General features: G+C 46.5%; 1 protein-coding gene across 5 annotated transcripts in view; it reads left to right on the top strand.

The window, feature by feature from the left end:
* Positions 1-19,665, top strand: part of LOC112214854 (glucosidase 2 subunit beta) — a 278,290-nt gene that overhangs the window by 65,507 nt on the left and 193,118 nt on the right. For all 5 annotated transcript variants that reach the window (XM_042298486.1, XM_042298485.1, XM_042298488.1 and 2 more), the window contains exon 9: positions 11,641-11,727. In XM_042298486.1, coding sequence (XP_042154420.1) covers positions 11,641-11,727 — 87 coding nt within the window. The remainder of the gene's footprint in view (positions 1-11,640; positions 11,728-19,665) is intronic.

Below are 19,665 nucleotides of genomic sequence, written 5' to 3'. Positions count from 1 at the left end.
CCTTGTCTACTCTCCTGGCCTTGTCTTCTCTCCTGGCCTTGTCTTCTCTCCTGGTTCCTTCTCCCCCTTGACCTTGTCTTCTCTCCTGGTTCCTTCTCCCCCTGGCCTTGTGTTCTCCTGGTTCCTTCTCCCCCTGGCCTTGTCTTCTCTCCTGGCCGTGTCTCCCCCTGGCCTTGTGTTCTCCTGGTTCCTTCTCCACCCTGGCCTTGTCTACTCTCCTGGCCTTGTCTTCTCTCCTGGCCTTGTCTTCTCTCCTGGTTCCTTCTCCCCCTTGACCTTGTCTTCTCTCCTGGTTCCTTCTCCCCCTTACCTTGTGTTCTCCTGGTTCCTTCTCCACCTGGCCTTGTCTTCTCTCCTGGCCTTGTCTTCTCTCCTGGCCTTGTCTTCTCTCCTGGTTCCTTCTCCCCCTTACCTTGTGTTCTCCTGGTTCCTTCTCCCCCTTGACCTTGTCTACTCTCCTGGTTACTACTCCCCCTGGCCTTGTCTACTCTCCTGGCCTTGTCTTCTCTCCTGGTTACTTCTCCCCCTGGCCTTGTCTTCTCTCCTGGTTCCTTCTCCCCCCTGGCCTTGTGTTCTCCTGGTTCCTTCTCCCCCTGGCCTTGTCTTCTCTCCTGGCCTTGTCTTCTCTCCTGGTTCCTTCTCCCCCTGGCCTTGTGTTCTCTCCTGGTTCCTTCTCCCCCTGGCCTTGTCTTCTCTCCTGGCCTTGTCTTCTCTCCTGGTTCCTTCTCCCCCTGGCCTTGTGTTCTCTCCTGGTTCCTTCTCCCCCTGGCCTTGTCCTCTCTCCTGGCCTTGTCTACTCTCCTGGTTCCTTCTCCCCCTGGCCTTGTGTTCTCCTGGTACCTTCTCCCCCTTGACCTTGTCTACTCTCCTGGTTACTCTCCCCCTGGCCTTGTGTTCTCCTGGTTCCTTCTCCCCCTGGCCTTGTCCTCTCTCCTGGCCTTGTCTACTCTCCTGGTTCCTTCTCCCCCATGGCCTTGTCTTCTCTCCTGGCCTTGTCTTCTCTCCTGGTTCCTTCTTCCCCCTGGCCTTGTGTTCTCTCCTGGTTCCTTCTCCCCCTGGCCTTGTCTTCTCTCCTGGCCTTGTCTTCTCTCCTGGTTCCTTCTCCCCCTGACCTTGTCTTCTCTCCTGGTTCCTTCTCCCCCTGACCTTGTGTTCTCCTGGTTCCTTCTCCCACTGGCCTTGTCTTCTCTCCTGGTTCCTTCTCCCCCTGGTCTTGTGTTCTCCTGGTTCCTTCTCCCCCTGGCCTTGTCTTCTCTCCTGGTTCCTTCTCCCCCCTGGCCTTGTGTTCTCCTGGTTCCTTCTCCCCCTTGACCTTGTCTACTCTCCTGGTTACTTTTCCCCCTGACCTTGTCTACTCTCCTGGCCTTGTCTTCTCTCCTGACCTTCTCTCCTGGTTCCTTCTCCCCGTTGACCTTGTCTTCTCTCCTGGTACCTTCTCCCCCTGGCCTTGTGTTCTCCTGGTTCCTTCTCCCCCTGGCCTTGTCTTCTCTCCTGGCCTTGTCTTCTCTCCTGGTTCCTTCTCCCCCTGGCCTTGTGTTCTCTCCTGGTTCCTTCTCCCCCTGGCCTTGTCTTCTCTCCTGGCCTTGTCTACTCTCCTGGTTCCTTCTCCCCCTGGCCTTGTCTTCTCTCCTGGTTCCTTCTCCCCCTGGCCTTGTGTTCTCCTGGTTCCCTCTCCCCCTTGACCTTGTCTACTCTCCTGGTTACTTTTCCCCCTGGCCTTGTCTACTCTCCTGGCTTTGTCTTCTCTCCTGGCCTTGTCTTCTCTCCTGGTTCCTTCTCCCCGTTGACCTTGTCTTCTCTCCTGGTTCCTTCTCCCCCTGGCCTTGTGTTCTCCTGGTTCCTTCTCCCCCTGGCCTTGTCGTCTCTCCTGGTTACTTCTCCCCCTGGCCTTGTCTTCTCTCCTGGTTCCTTCTCCCCCTGGCCTTGTGTTCTCCTGGTTCCTTCTCCCCCTGGCCTTTTCTTCTCTCCTGGCCTTGTCTTCTCTCCTGGTTCCTTCTCCCCCTGGCCTTGTGTTCTCTCCTGGTTCCTTCTCCCCCTGGCCTTGTCTTCTCTCCTTGCCTTGTCTACTCTCCTGGTTCCTTCTCCCCCTGGCCTTGTCTTCTCTCCTGGTTCCTTCTCCCCCTGGCCTTGTCTTCTCTCCTGGCCTTGTCTTCTCTCCTGGTTCCTTCTCCCCCTTGACCTTGTCTACTCCTGGTTCCTTCTCCCCCTGGCCTTGTGTTCTCTCCTGGTTCCTTCTCCCCCTGGCCTTGTGTTCTCTCCTGGTTCCTTCTCCCCCTGTCCTTGTCTTCTCTCCTGGCCTTGTCTTCTCTCCTGGTTCCTTCTCCCCCCTGACCTTGTCTTCTCTCCTGGTTCCTTCTCCCCCCTGACCTTGTGTTCTCCTGGTTCCCTCTCCCAGCTGGAGTCCAAGAGTCCCCTCTGCATTCTCACTTGCTTTCCCATCTCTCCTCTACAAGGTGACATTTATTAATTAAATATAGTATACTGCCGCAGGACGTGTTTCCCTTCCCACCGTTTCCAGACACTAATAATTACATTGGCATTTACCGCCACGATAAGACGACCCTTTGGCCTTTATGAAATGTGTCCCGAGTCTTGGTACCTAGCAAATATAAACCAATGCGAACCGTGCATTGATCCAGGCTTTTTTTTGGGGGGGTGGGGGGGGTTTACCTTAAGAGAAGACGCACTGTTTATTATCAGGGTTAATTCATGCATCCTTATCTGATGTCACACCTGTCTGTAATATTGAGTCTATTAATGTAATAATTAAAAGTGGCCGTCTGTTCTGAACATGGGTGACCATTCAAAGTGGCCGACTGTTCAGAAAATGGGTGACCATTCAAAGTGGCCGTCTGTTCTGAACATGGGTGACCATTCAAAGTGGCCGTCTGTTCTGAACATGGGGAACCATTCGAAGTGGCCGTCTGTTCTGAACATGGGGAACCATTCAAAGTGGCCGTCTGTTCTGAACATGGGGAACCCTGGGGTGTATTCAATAGGAACTAAATGAAAACAAACGTGATGAAACTGGGAGGGAACCTACCGGAGTTTGTCAAATAGAAACTGGTTTTATGTTGCAAAACATTTTCCACTGCGAAAGATTTTGCTACGGTTTGCACTAATAAATACACCCCTGTATTCCTGTCCCATGGAATCGAATGTAATCACAAGTGTGACTTCAATAGGGATCTTCAAATACGGCCCTTAGGCTTGTGCCACACCGTATCATGTAAGATGATCAGAATGGCAGCCGGGGAAATCTCCCAATGAGCCCTTTTATTTTGGTTGGTGTTCCCCCCCCCCCATCGAGCGCTTGTGAAGTGATCACTTGTGACTGCTTCACCGTTTGAACAGTATGTTGGAGATGGGACATTGGCAGGGTATTCTCTCTGAATACTGGAGATGGGACATTGGCCGGGTATTCTCTCTGAATACTGGAGATGGGACATTGGCAGGGTATTCTCTCTGAATACTCTAGATGGGACATTGGCAGGGTATTCTCTCTGAATACTGTAGATGGGACATTGGGACGGTATTCTCTGAATACTGGAGATGGGACATTGGCAGGGTATTCTCTCTGAATACTGGAGATGGGACATTGAGAGGGTATTCTCTCTGAATACTGGAGATGGGACATTGAGAGGGTATTCTCTCTGAATACTGGAGATGGGACATTGGCAGGGTATTCTCTCTGAATATTGGAGATGGGACATTGGCAGGGTATTCTCTCTGAATACTGGAGATGGGACATTGGGACGGTATTCTCTGAATACTGGAGATGGGACATTGGCAGGGTATTCTCTCTGAATACTGGAGATGGGACATTGAGAGGGTATTCTCTCTGAATACTGGAGATCGGACATTGAGAGGGTATTCTCTCTGAATACTGGAGATGGGACATTGAGAGGGTATTCTCTCTGAATACTGTAGATGGGAAATTGAGAGTGTATTCTCTCTGAATACTGTAGATGGGACATTGGCAGGGTATTCTCTCTGAATACTGGAGATGGGACATTGGCAGGGTATTCTCTCTGAATACTGGAGATGGGACATTGGCAGGGTATTCTCTCTGAATACTGGAGATGGGAAATTGAGAGGGTATTCTCTCTGAATACTGTAGATGGGACATTGGCAGGGTATTCTCTCTGAATACTGGAGATGGGACATTGGCAGGGTATTCTCTCTGAATACTGGAGATGGGAAATTGAGAGGGTATTCTCTCTGAATGCTGTAGATGGGACATTGGCAGGGTATTCTCTCTGAATACTGGAGATGGGACATTGGCAGGGTATTCTCTCTGAATACTGTAGATGGGACATTGAGAGGGTATTCTCTCTGAATACTGGAGATGGGACATTGGCACGGCATTCTCTCTGATTCCGGTATGAGAGGTAAGCTGTGGGATAAGGAGGACCTCTGACACTCATACTGTACCTGTGGCAGATTAATAACACGCGCGTGTGTGTGTGTGTTTGTTTTAATATTCCCACTAGTGTGCGTTTGGGTTTATGGTAATACTATATACATATTTGACTGCGTTTTCTTTCTCATACTTTATCCGTGGAAGGTGATATTTTGACATGCATAACCAGGAAAGGTGATTCTCCCAACCCAGGTATATGTGGCAATATTGTAGATAAACACAGCTGGGAATAGTTTTGTCTGCAATTGTATGTGGGTGTGTGGATTCATATTGCCATATAGCTCTAAGGTAATATATCTCCTCCTGCTTGCTTAGCCCCCGTTTATTTGACTACATCTAGTGTAGATTTCGTGGGCCAATACAAAACACCAGTAACAACATCTGACTGAAATACCTGTTTGACGAGGATGTGTTTTAGATGTTATGATGTTAATGGTTTCTCCTATAAACCTATATATATATATATATATATATATATATATAGCGGAGTACACAAAAAGGGAATCAGTACTTGATGTAATAATTTGTTGTTGTTTTCATTATATTTCATGGGGTTTGACATAAACGCTTCAAATCTGTTATTATTTCATCACATTCTCCTTTTATTTTTATTTATTTTACCTTTATTTAACTAGGCGACCTGCCTTAGAGTTAAGAACAAATTCTTATTTTCAATGACGGTCTAGGAACAGTGGGTTAACTGCCTGTTCAGGGGCAGAATGACAGATTTGTACTTTGTCAGCTCGGGGGTTTGAACTTGCAACCTTCCGGTTACTAGTCCAACGCTCTAACCACTAGGCTACCCTGCCACCCCAGCTGGAAACGTGCACCTTTTTTTTCATTTCGACCTGGTTTCAAATGTTATCCAGAGCAAAGGGAACAATTTGGAATAATCCAAATATCTATGCATGTTTTATTCCACTACTAATTTGATACATTTATAAATTATCATGAAATACAATTACACCCAGGGAATTGGGGTTGAGAGCTTAAATAAGTTCCCCCGATATCCATTTGGTGTGGTCCAAAACGGCGAGCCAAGGCCGCAACATGGCCATCATTAGATATACAATAGAATCCATGCAAACCGTTTCACGTCAACATAAGAGATACACACTCAAACTATGATAAGGTGGCTTTACCACTATATTATTGATCTAGCCTCCATCGGTCTTAAATGCCAAATTACCACATACATTCATGGTTTCCTCTTTATTGGTGGTAGGTCTTATCTGAAGACTAGTACAATAAGTAACAACCTGGCTATCGCCAATTCTGGGATTCCAACGTCTATCATACAATGCTCCCTACAATGCATACGGAACAAAGATAATCTACAGTTGGGGTGTTAGGATACATTTGGTTGTTTCATCTATTGTTTTAATTGTTTAAGCAAGACTAAATATCTGGCCAATAAATGTAAAAGTAGTCTTATAGGAAATATCGTCCCAATAAATGTAAAAGTAGTCTTATAGGAAATATCGTCCCAATAAATGTAAAAGTAGTCTTAAAAGTAAATATCGTCCCAATAAATGGAAAAGGGGGTCTTTAAAAGTAAATATCTGGCCAATAAATGTAAAAGTAGTCTTATAGGAAATATCGTCCCAATAAATGTAAAAGTAGTCTTAAAAGTAAATATCGTCCCAATAAATGGAAAAGGGGGTCTTTAAAAGTAAATATCGTCCCAATAAATGGAAAAGGGGGTCTTTAAAAGTAAATATCGTCCCAATAAATGGAAAAGGGGGTCTTTAAAAGTAAATATCGGCCCAATAAATGGAAAAGTAGTCTAAAAAGTAAATAACGGCCCAATAAATGGAAAAGGGGGTCTTTAAAAGTAAATATCGTCCCAATAAATGGAAAAGGGGGTCTTTAAAAGTAAATATCGTCCCAATAAATGTAAAAGGGGGTCTTTAAAAGTAAATATCGGCACAATAAATGTAAAAGGGGGTCTTTAAAAGTGAAACTTGGGCCTAAGACCAAGCGTTTACATTCACCACTAATTTCCCAGTAATCACTGAAGCTATTTTCCCAGTGGCCCTTTTAAAGACCACATCTGCAGAACAAAGCATCTTGGGTGTCAGTCACTGTCCTTCGTGAGGTCGACAGTGGTGCCGCACATATAGATAGCACCACTGTTTTGTCCCGGTCCAGTCCGAGCACGGCAGCGCTGTTTATTAGCTTAGCTTAATTGTGCATAGAATGTAAAGGTCAGCGCCTGCTGCGCTACAGCACTGCCAAAATGGCTTCCAGTGGGGACTCCATTTCACATGAATAAACACACGGGTCTACTTCCCAAGTGGCACACTATGCCCTACATAGTGTTCTTAAGCCTCTGGTCAAAATAGTGTGTCATTTACGACTTAAACTGGGAGACCCACCACCTCCGTCTCCCATCAACCCTCTTTCCCTCCCTCTTTCCCTCCCTCTTTCCCTCTTTCTTTCCCTCCCTCTTTCCCTCCCTCTTTCCCTCCCTCTTTCCCTCCCTCTTTCCCTCTTTCCCTCCCTCTTTCCCTCCCTCTTTCCCTCCCTCCCTCCCTCCCTCCCTCCCTCCCCCTCCCTCCCTCCCTCCCTCCCTCCCTCCCTCCCTCCCTCCCTCCCTCCCTCCCTCCCTCCCTCCCTCCCTCCCTCCCTCCCTCTTTCTCTCCCTCTTTCTCTCCCTCCCTCTTTCCCTCCCTCCCTCTTTCTGCCACTGCGAGGACGATCAGCTGTCTGTCCTATCTCCCTGTAGCGCTGTCTTAGGCGTCTCACAGTACGGACATTTATTGCCCTGGCCACATCTGCAGTACTCATTCCTCCTTGCAGCATGCCTAAGGCACGTTCACGCAGATGAGCGGGGACCCTGGGCATCTTTCTTTTGGTGCTTTTCAGAGTCAGTAGAAAGGCCTCTTTAGTGTCCTAAATTGTCATAATTGTGACCTTAATTGCCTACCGTCTGTTAGCTGTTAGTGTCTTAACGACCGTTCCACAGGTGCATGTTCATTAATTGTTTATGGTTCATTGAACAAGCATGGGAAACAGTGTTTAAACCCTTTACAATGAAGATCTGTGAAGTTATTTGGATTTTTACGAATTATCTTTGAAAGACAGGGTCCTGAAAAAGGGACGTTTCTTTTTTTTGCTGAGTTTATCACTTTATCTATCTTTATTTTGGAAAAATAACAGGCGTTTTGGTGTTAAGTGTAAATTATAGAGATATTTACAGGACTACATGGAAATAATTAGTTTTACATTGATGGCTTCCACCATTTTAGAAGGGCGGGGATTCCTATGGCTTGGAAGTGATCAGCCAATGATCTCCTTCTAATTGGCTTCCATCATTTTAGAAGGGCGGGGATTCCTATGGCTTGGGAGTGATCAGCCAATGATCTCCTTCTAATTGGCTTCCATCATTTTAGAAGGGCGGGGATTCCTATGGCTTGGGAGTGATCAGCCAATGATCTCCTTCTAATTGGCTTCCATCATTTTAGAAGGGCGGGAATTCCTATGGCTTGGGAGTGATCAGCCAATGATCTCCTTCTAATTGGCTTCCATCATTTTAGAAGGGCGGGGATTCCTATGGCTTGGGAGTGATCAGCCAATGATCTCCTTCTAATTGGCTTCCACCATTTTAGAAGGGCGGGGATTCCTATGGCTTGGGAGTGATCAGCCAATGATCTCCTTCTAATTGGCTTCCACCATTTTAGAAGGGCGGGGATTCCTATGGCTTGGGAGTGATCAGCCAATGATCTCCTTCTAATTTTCTTTGGTTTGTACAAATAACTTTTCTTGTTATACTATTTCTGTCCCCTACTGTACTCAAGTTTACTCAAGTTTCTTACAATTGAAGAAGTGTGGTGAAATAATGATAAATACAAATAATAATACAAAAATAAAACAATTAGTGGGATTAGAAACGATCCAATCAATTAAATTGACGGAACCCAAAATCTATCATTATTAAAGCTGATCATAGTACAGTATAGATCATTATAGACATCTATGCTTTTGGCCAAATAGATGTCGTTGTTTGGGCTCTTGGAGGGTTGTATCCCCCTGCTGGCTATGCATCTCAGTACTCTACACTTTTTCCTGAAGTGTGCACTTGCCCACTACCCACATGGTGGCCCTCTGTTTCTCAGTTGGTAACGCATGGCACTTGCAATTTTAAATTGGAGATACGGGCTCCATAATGGCACTGATACAAAGATGAGAACTCTCTATATATCTCTATGGTTTCAGTTGTGACCGTTTCGGTTTGGACAATTTTTTGACTTATGTTGGATTTTAATTAAAGAATCCACATAGACAGTTATGTGTAGCTATCTTTAATTTGGACCGAGCTACATCCCAGCAAACATATATTGTAGTCCCTAAACTGTACTTTACATATTTATAGATGTATTCAATGTTCGGTAGTGACATGAGGTTTACCGACTTGCTCACTCATTTTCTCTAAAATGTTTTGCACACACAAACTACTCACCATGTGGCCACCAGGCTGGAGAGGGGTTCAATCCCATCAACTGGTGATATTTGTAGGGGTGTGGCTTAAGTCACATTCGTTCTACAGTCTTTTAATGTTAGTGTTTTCGTAGTGACATCAAAAGTGGGGGCAGTGTTTTTCCAGAGAAAGGTGTTTTAAGATAAACCAAGCTAATAATTATATCACTGAGTGTACAAAACATTATGAACACCTGCTCTTTCCATGACAGAGACTGACCAGGTGAATCCAGGTGAAAGATATGATCCCTCCTTGATGTCACTTGTTAAATCCAACTCAATATGCAACTCAATATGAGGAAGGTGTTCCTAATGTTTGGTGTACTCAGTGTAGAACTATATAATAATTGAACAACTCAAGATGTTTCGCTAAAATAATAGTTAAACATAGTTTTATCATTAATTGCTTTTGTTTTCAAACGTACAGCAATGTTTAGGAGTCAGGGTTTGGGACAGTCACCTCTCAGTTAGTAATAAGTGTATAAACAGTGACTTTGTACGATATTAATTTAACAATATGTTTGTTGTTGTCTTGGATTGAATTACAACATATCATGATGTAAATAAATGTCCCAAGTCTGGAGACTTGACAGTTTTTTATGTTGTTTTTTGGTGGTATGACAGTCTTTTATACCACTTCTGTAGAATCACCCAAGCAGTACACTTCAGCAGTGTGGCTGTAATAAGGCTGCTTTAATGAGAGAGTGACTGGAATAAATAACCAGATATGGTGGTGGAAGAGTGACTCTATAGTGGTGGTTATGTTTGGGAGAGTGACTATGGTGCTGGGCGGTGGGTATGTTTGGGAGAGTGACTCTATAGTGGTGGTTATGTTTGGGAGAGTGACTATGGTGCTGGGTGGTGGTTATGTTTGGGAGAGTGACTCTATAGTGGTGGTTATGTTTGGGAGAGTGACTATGGTGCTGGGCGGTGGGTATGTTTGGGAGAGTGACTATGGTGCTGGGTGGTGGTTATGTTTGGAAGAGTGACTATGGTGCTGGGCGGTGGTTATGTTTGGGAGAGTGACTATGGTGCTGGGTATGTTTGGGAGAGTGACTGGTGCTGGGCGGTGGGTATGTTTGGAGAGTGACTCTATAGTGGTGGGTATGTTTGGGAGAGTGACTCTATAGTGGTGGGTATGTTTGGGAGAGTGACTCTATAGTGGTGGTTATGTTTGGGAGAGTGGCTCTATGGTTCTGGGCGGTGGTTATGTTTGGGAGAGTGACTCTATGGTGCTGGGTGGTGGTTATGTTTGGGAGAGTGGCTCTATGGTGCTGGGTGGTGGGTATGTTTGGGAGAGTGGCTCTATGGTGCTGGGTGGTGGGTATGTTTGGGAGAGTGACTCTATGGTGCTGGGTATGTTTGGGAGAGTGGCTCTGGTGGTGGGTATGTTTGGGAGAGTGGCTCTATGGTGGTGGGTATGTTTGGGAGAGGGACTCTATAGTGGTGGGTATGTTTGGGAGAGTGGCTCTATGGTGGTGGGTATGTTTGGGAGAGTGACTCTATGGTGCTGGGTATGTTTGGGAGAGTGACTCTATAGTGGTGGGTATGTTTGGGAGAGTGGCTCTATGGTGGGTATGTTTGGGAGAGTGGCTCTATGGTGGTGGGTATGTTTGGGAGAGTGGCTCTATGGTGGTGGGTATGTTTGGGAGAGTGGCTCTATGGTGCTGGGTGGTGGGTATGTTTGGGAGAGTGGCTCTATGGTGCTGGGTGGTGGTTATGTTTGGGAGAGTGGCTCTATGGTGCTGGGTGGAGGGTATGTTTGGGAGAGTGGCTCTATGGTGGTGGGTATGTTTGGGAGAGTGACTCTATGGTGGTGGGTATGTTTGGGAGAGTGGCTCTATGGTGGTCGGTATGTTTGGGAGAGTGACTCTATAGTGGTGGGTATGTTTGGGAGAGTGGCTCTATGGTGGTGGGTATGTTTGGGAGAGTGGCTCTATGGTGGTGGGTATGTTTGGGAGAGTGGCTCTATGGTGTTGGGTATGTTTGGGAGAGTGACTATAGTGGTGGGTATGTTTGGGAGAGTGGCTCTATGGTGTTGGGTATGTTTGGGAGAGTGACTATAGTGGTGGGTATGTTTGGGAGAGTGGCTCTATGGTGGTGGGTATGTTTGGGAGAGTGGCTCTATGGTGTTGGGTATGTTTGGGAGAGTGGCTCTATGGTGCTGGGTGGTGGGTATGTTTGGGACAGTGACTCTATGGTGGTGGGTATGTTTGGGAGAGTGGCTCTATGGTGCTGGGTGGTGGGTATGTTTGGGAGAATGACTCTATGGTGGTGGGTATGTTTGGGAGAGTGGCTCTATGGTGGTGGGTATGTTTGGGAGAGTGACTCTATGGTGCTGGGTGGTGGTTATGTTTGGGAGAGTGACTCTATGGTGGTGGGTATGTTTGGGAGAGTGACTCTATGGTGCTGGGTGGTGGGTATGTTTGGGAGAGTGGCTCTATGGTGCTGGGTGGTGGGTATGTTTGGGAGAGTGGCTCTATGGTGCTGGGTGGTGGGTATGTTTGGGGGAGTGACTCCTGAGATGGATAGTGTGCAGTTTATTATCAGTTATTAATGCATTTATCTTCTACTACTGTACCTGCAGGGCTAGCAGGTATGTTTGTGTGTGAGAGAGTGTATTTTGGTATGTGTGTTGAAGTTCCTGTCTCTTTTTGTTTATAGACTTCTCTTGAGTGTTTTCATTTAGTGTGTGTGTGTGTTTCTTGCCCTGTCCTCATCCGTGTCTTTGTCCCCAGGCTTTGCTAGGAGGGGCCCACCGGGTTGATCTCTCCAGGTTTGAGGAGACACTCTGGACCAGTCTGAGGACGGGTGACAGTGTAACAGTAGGCTCAACCACTTTCTCTCTCATCTCACTGACACACTCTGACCTCTACCCTCTCTATCATCATGGTACATCAATACCCTGTCACACCCTGACCTCTCTACCCTCACCATCATCATGGTACATCAATACCCTGTTACACTCTGACCTCTCTGCCCTCTCCATCATCATGGTACATCAATACCCTGTTACACTAACCTCTACCCTCTCCATCATCATGGTACATCAATACCCTGTTACACTCTGACCTCTCTGCCCTCTCCATCATCATGGTACATCAATACCCGGTCACACTCTGACCTCTCTGCCCTCTCCATCATCATGGTACATCAATACCCTGTTACACTGACCTCTACCCTCTCCATCATCAAATCAAATCAAATCAAATCAAATCAAATTTTATTTGTCACATACACATGGTTAGCAGATGTTAATGCGAGTGTAGCGAAATGCTTGTGCTTCTAGTTCCGACAATGCAGTAGTAACGAGCAAGTAATCTAACTAACAATTCCAAAAAAACTACTGTCATACACAGTGTAAGGGGATAAAGAATATGTACATAAGGATATATGAATGAGTGATGGTACAGAGCAGCATAGGCAAGATACAGTAGATGATATCGAGTACAGTATATACATATGAGATAAGTATGTAAACCAAGTGGCATAGTTAAAGTGGCTAGTGATACATGTATTACATAAGGATGCAGTCGATGATATAGAGTACAGTATCAACGTATGCATATGAGATGAACAATGTAGGGTAAGTAACATTATATAAGGTAGCATTGTTTAAAGTGGCTAGTGATATATTTACATCATTTCCCATCAATTCCCATGATTAAAGTGGCTGGAGTAGAGTCAGTGTCATTGACAGTGTGTTGGCAGTAGCCACTCAATGTTAGTGGTGGCTGTTTAACAGTCTGATGGCCTTGAGATAGAAGCTGTTTTTCAGTCTCTCGGTCCCAGCTTTGATGCATCTGTACTGACCTCGCCTTCTGGATGGCAGCGGGGTGAACAGGCAGTGGCTCGGGTGGTTGATGTCCTTGATGATCTTTATGGCCTTCCTGTAGCATCGGGTGGTGTAGGTGTCCTGGAGGGCAGGTAGTTTGCCCCCGGTGATGCGTTGTGCAGACCTCACTACCCTCTGGAGAGCCTTACGGTTGAGGGCGGTGCAGTTGCCATACCAGGCGGTGATACAGCCCGCCAGGATGCTCTCGATTGTGCATCTGTAGAAGTTTGTGAGTGCTTTTGGTGACAAGCCGAATTTCTTCAGCCTCCTGAGGTTGAAGAGGCGCTGCTGCGCCTTCCTCACGATGCTGTCTGTGTGAGTGGACCAATTCAGTTTGTCTGTGATGTGTATGCCGAGGAACTTAAAACTTGCTACCCTCTCCACTACTGTTCCATCGATGTGGATGGGGGGTGTTCCCTCTGCTGTTTCCTGAAGTCCACAATCATCTCCTTAGTTTTGTTGACGTTGAGTGTGAGGTTATTTTCCTGACACCACACTCCGAGGGCCCTCACCTCCTCCCTGTAGGCCGTCTCGTCGTTGTTGGTAATCAAGCCTACCACTGTTGTGTCGTCCGCAAACTTGATGATTGAGTTGAGGCGTGCATGGCCACGCAGTCGTGGGTGAACAGGGAGTACAGGAGAGGGCTCAGAACGCACCCTTGTGGGGCCCCAGTGTTGAGGATCAGCGGGGAGGAGATGTTGTTGCCTACCCTCACCACCTGGGGGCGGCCCGTCAGGAAGTCCAGTACCCAGTTGCACAGGGCAGGGTCGAGACCCAGGGTCTCGAGCTTGATGACGAGCTTGGAGGGTACTATGGTGTTGAATGCCGAGCTGTAGTCGATGAACAGCATTCTCACATAGGTATTCCTCTTGTCCAGATGGGTTAGGGCAGTGTGCAGTGTGGTTGAGATTGCATCGTCTGTGGACCTATTTGGGCGGTAAGCAAATTGGAGTGGGTCAAGGGTGTCAGGTAGGGTGGAGGTGATATGGTCCTTGACTAGTCTCTCAAAGCACTTCATGATGACGGATGTGAGTGCTACGGGGCGGTAGTCGTTTAGCTCAGTTACCTTAGCTTTCTTGGGAACAGGAACAATGGTGGCCCTCTTGAAGCATGTGGGAACAGCAGACTGGTATAGGGATTGATTGAATATGTCCGTAAACACACCGGCCAGCTGGTCTGCGCATGCTCTGAGGGCGCGGCTGGGGATGCCGTCTGGGCCTGCAGCCTTGCGAGGGTTAACACGTTTAAATGTCTTACTCACTTCGGCTGCAGTGAAGGAGAGACCGCATGTTTCCGTTGCAGGCCGTGTCAGTGGCACTGTATTGTCCTCAAAGCGGGCAAAAAGTTATTTAGTCTGCCTGGGAGCAAGACATCCTGGTCCGTGACTGGGCTGGGTTTCTTCCTGTAGTCCGTGATTGACTGTAGACCCTGCCACATACCTCTTGTGTCTGAGCCGTTGAATTGAGATTCTACTTTGTCTCTGTACTGGCGCTTAGCTTGTTTGATAGCCTTGCGGAGGGAATAGCTGCACTGTTTGTATTCAGTCATGTTACCAGACACCTTGCCCTGATTAAAAGCAGTGGTTCGTGCCTTTAGTTTCACACGAATGCTGCCATCAATCCACGGTTTCTGGTTAGGGAATGTTTTAATCGTTGCTATGGGAACGACATCTTCAACGCACGTTCTAATGAACTCGCACACCGTATCAGCGTATTCGTCAATGTTGTTGTCTGACGCAATACGAAACATCTCCCAGTCCACGTGATGGAAGCAGTCTTGGAGTGTGGAGTCAGCTTGGTCGGACCAGCGTTGGACAGACCTCAGCGTGGGAGCTTCTTGTTTTAGTTTCTGTCTGTAGGCAGGGATCAACAAAATGGAGTCGTGGTCAGCTTTTCCGAAAGGGGGCGGGGCAGGGCCTTATATGCGTCGCGGAAGTTAGAGTAACAATGATCCAGGGTCTTTCCACCCCTGGTTGCGCAATCGATATGCTGATAAAATTTAGGGAGTCTTGTTTTCAGATTAGCCTTGTTAAAATCCCCAGCTACAATGAATGCAGCCTCCGGATAAATCGTTTCCAGTTTGCAGAGAGTTAAATAAAGTTCGTTCAGAGCCATCGATGTGTCTGCTTGGGGGATATATACGGCTGTGATTATAATCGAAGAGAATTCTCTTGGTAGATAATGCGGTCTACATTTGATTGTGAGGAATTCTAAATCAGGTGAACAGAAGGATTTGAGTTCCTGTATGTTTCTTTCATCACACCATGTCACGTTGGCCATAAGACATACGCCCCCGCCCGTCTTCTTACCAGAAAGATGTTTGTTTCTGTCGGCGCGATGCGTGGAGAAACCCGTTGGCTGCACCGCTTCGGATTGCGTCTCTCCAGTTAGCCATGTTTCCGTGAAGCAAAGAACGTTACAGTCTCTGATGTCCCTCTGGAATGCTACCCTTGCTCGGATTTCATCAACCTTGTTGTCAAGAGACTGGACATTGGCAAGAAGAATGCTAGGGAGTGGTGCACGATGTGCCCGTCTCCGGAGTCTGACCAGAAGACCGCTTCGTTTCCCTCTTTTTCTGAGTCGTTTTTTTTTTGGTCGCTGCATGTGATCCACTCGGTTACACTGGTTGTAAGGCAGAACACAGGATCCGCATCGCGAAAAACATATTCTTGGTCGAACTGATGGTGAGTTGACGCTGATCTTATATTCAGTAGTTCTTCTCGGCTGTATGTAAAGAAACCTAAGATGACCTGGGGTACTAGTGTAAGAAATAACACGTAAAAAAACAAAAAACTGCATAGTTTCCTAGGAACGCGAAGCGAGGCGGCCATCTCTGTCGGCGCCGGAAGTACAAAAAACAGGCCCACAGTCCCTTACCATCATCATGGTACATCAATACCCTGTTACACTCTGACCTCTGCCCTCTCCATCATCATGGTACATCAATACCCTGTTACACTCTGATCTCTGCCCTCTCCATCATCATGGTACATCAATACCCTGTTACACTGACCTCTACCCTCTCCATCATCATGGTACATCAATACCCTGTTACACTCTGATCTCTGCCCTCTCCATCATCATGGTACATCAATACCCTGTTACACTCTGACCTCTACCCTCTCCATCATCATGGTACATCAATACCCTGTTACACTCTGACCTCTACCCTCTCCATCATCATGGTACATCAATACCCTGTTACACTCTGACCTCTCTGCCCTCTCCATCATCATGGTACATCAATACCCTGTTACACTGACCTCTACCCTCTCCATCATCATGGTACATCAATACCCTGTTACACTCTGATCTCTGCCCTCTCCATCATCATGATACATCAATACCCTGTTACACTCTGACCTCTGCCCTCTCCATCATCATGGTACATCAATACCCTGTTACACTCTGACCTCTCTGCCCTCTCCAACATCATAATACATCAATACCCTGTTACACTCTGACCTCTCTGCCCTCTCCAACATCATAATACATCAATACCCTGTTACACTCTGACCTCTCTGCCCTCTCCATCATCATGGTACATCAATACCCTGTTACACTCTGATCTCTGCCCTCTCCATCATCATGGTACATCAATACCCTGTTACACTCTGAGCTCTACCCTCTCCATCATCATAATACATCAATACCCTGCTACACTAACCTCTCTACTTCATCATCTTGCTGTTCCAGGTAGTTTGTTAGTTCCCGGCCCACTTGTGGTTGGAGAGGCTAAAGCTTCACTTTAACACAGTGGCTTATACTGGGTCTCACCGACACACACCAACTCGCAGCACCTAACCCGTCCACACCAACAGTTACCATAGCATCACACAGTCTTGACAAACCCATTCTTCAAGGTCCTAGCATAGCATATCTCAAGCCCTTGTTTTTATGTGACGAGCGAGTTCCCCAAAGAATAGGCCCATTGGCTCGTGCAGACGAGGCCCGTCTCCCGAAGCCAAGATGCTGTGCAGCGTCCGCCGTTCCAGATAACATCCTTTTCATTTCCTCCGGTACCGATAAAAGATGAACGCGAGAGGAGGAGACCCGAGGCCTATCGCGTCTCGTTGTGATTGAGTCCCTTCACTAAAGCCACTGAGAGAGTCTGCACAAATACCTCCTGGATTGATAAGGAGCTGGTCATTTCCAAATAACTTAAAAAATAATAATACATCTATTCCGTTAAGATTAGATTGTCCCGTGCCCCAAGCTGGTTTATTGGGTGTCGTCGTCTTCATGACACTTTTGAAAACATGACGCTTTATTTGTTTTTGATTAATCTTGGCTTTATTTAGTTTTTTTGTTGTTGTTGCTGATTTGAATGGATACGTCTATCTTATGAAGTAGAGGAAGCTGGTGCTGTGGCGTGGAAACGACGCAAATATAGTAATTATCTTAACACAAACAGAGGTTCGGCAAAAATCTATCTTCTATTGAAGTCCTATTGCGGTGTTTATATAACCATAATACAGTACAACTTAACGTTTTATATACAGGACCTTCGAAAGGAATGTTTCTTTATCAATACCCCCCCCCTGTGATCTTTTGATTTTTAAAAATATATATATATTTTTTGTGTTTCCAAACTGGAGTCGAGAGAATGTGATGAGTCACTCCCATCACATCCAGATATATTTATACTGTTTGATAATGTAATATTTAACACACCGACCCACCGCCTCGGCGCTCCTGTCACTGCCTCTCTGTTCTGCCTCCTTTCCTTCAGTTCTTCTTCCCAGGCATGTGAATCAACAATCCTGATAGGAAAACAGGGGATTATAATAATGTTGACAGAAGTGACCTTTTCACACAGATACTAAGGGACTGTGGGCCTGTTTCTGTTCTCTAATTGTGTTGTGCTCGAGCAGCTAGCACAACGGCAGCTAATGGCTCCTTCCCACAATACTCCAGGCCACGTCGCCCTACATAAGTAGTTCTCACTCGGCGGCGGCTGCCACGACAACAGCCACAGCGATTCGCTGTTTAAAAAGAAAACATTCATAATGACTATTCCCCCCCACCCACCACCACCCACCACCACCCCCCATCATCCCCTTTTTGTTTTTGTTTTGACTATAAGCTGGCCCAGTTCCTCTTATCAAAAGCAGTACAGCGTGGCATTAGGGGGCTGAGGGGAGTGGGCGGCAGTCGTACCAGCCTTCACTATGAGTTGGGCCGGGCTCGGTTGCATCATGAGGAGATAGGAAATCATGGCACTTTAGTCTGTACACCCCCCACCGCTTGTTCCATGCAAGTTATCTCTTGCCCTGGATCTCTCCCATTCTTTGTCTTTGGGGGCTGAATTATACATACATCCATACATATCTGGCCTCCTTTGCCTATCAGCACAAGTAGAGACAAAGTATTTGTTTAAACTGAGCACTTGACACTACATTGTGTGATGTTGCTGATATTTTTGGATTCGGGAGATTCATTTTCTCTCAAAAGGCAGTGAAGTTCATTTGAAACTTCCAAGTTTGTGATGGTTTGGAGCAGAGAAAGTGTAGTGTTTCTTAGTTCTAACTATTTTGCCTCTCTCCTATGGCCTCTCTAGTCTTTCAGCAATGTGTAGTCTTACGCGAATGGGAGCCAATTCATGATATGGTCCGTGACTTTAGGGACTCAGGCTACCTCAAGTAAGGTTATGTCGCAACTCAAACAAACTACAAAGAATAGCACACACACATTGATATCGTTAGTACACACCTCTTACAACTCACACATTCATCAGGTTACAAGAAAAATCTGATTTTCAGAGTAACTAATTGTTATATGCTTAAAGACTGGCTTTTAACTGGCTACCAGCTGTAGATAACACTCTAGAGGACTGGTTTGTTAAATGAGGAGAATCTCCCCAATGACAGAATGGAAATGATTTATTATACATGTGGTACGAGGAGTGTACACCATGCATAGCATGCACCTACTGTAACTTTGTTGATATTTGCAATGACTGTACAAAATATTAGGAACACCTGCTCTTTCCAAGACAGACCTGACCAGGTGGATCCAGGTGAAAGCTACGATCCCTCATTGACGTCACTTCAATCCGTGTAAATGAAGGAGAGGAGAGAGTTAAAAGACTGACTGTTAAGCCTTGAGACAAATGAGACATGGATTGTGTATGTGTGCCATTCAGAAGGTGAATGGGCAAGACAACATTTTTAAGTGCCTTTGAACGTGGTTTGGCAGTAGGTGCCAAGGCGCACCGGTTTGAGTGCGTCAAGAACTGCAACGCTGCTGTTTTTTTTCTCCACATTAAACAGTTTCCTGAGTGTATCAAGAATGGTCCATGACTCAAAAGGACATCCAGCCAACTGGGACACATCTGTGGAAAGCATTGGATTCAACATGGGCCACCATCCCTGTGGAACGCTATCGACACCTTGTAGAGTCCATGCCCAAACAAATGAATGATGTTCTGAGGGCAAAATGGGAGTGGTGGTGCAACTCAATTATTAGGAAGGTGTACCTAATATTTTGTACACTCAAGTGTATATGCCAAACTTCTGAAGAATGTGAGACAAAGCGACACGATCTTTAAAGGATTAAATAAAGTGTTAACTAAAGAAGAAACAGGGCTACAGGATGGGTTAGAGTGTATATCTTAGAGAGCCAGGAGTCTTTCTACGGCAGGGGTTAAAGGCCATGGGGGGGGCTTAAAGGGTGGAGTTAACCACCATGGGGGGGGCTTAAAGGGTGGAGTTAACCACCATGGGGGCGGGCTTAAAATGGTGGAGTTAAATGCCATTGGGGGGGCTTAAAAGGGTGGAGTTAAACCCCATGGGGGCGGGCTTAAAAGGGTGGAGTTAAACACCATGGGGGGCTTCAAAGGGTGGAGTTAAACGCCATGGGGGCGGGCTTCAAAGGGTGGAGTTAAATGCCATTGGGGGGCTTAAAAGGGTGGAGTTAAATGCCATTGG

Source organism: Oncorhynchus tshawytscha, linkage group LG15 (assembly GCF_018296145.1).
Source record: "Oncorhynchus tshawytscha isolate Ot180627B linkage group LG15, Otsh_v2.0, whole genome shotgun sequence".
Classification (NCBI taxonomy): Eukaryota; Metazoa; Chordata; class Actinopteri; order Salmoniformes; family Salmonidae; genus Oncorhynchus; species Oncorhynchus tshawytscha.
The sequence above is the reverse complement of the archived record's forward strand: the minus strand, read 5'-3'. Positions and strand labels throughout refer to the sequence as shown.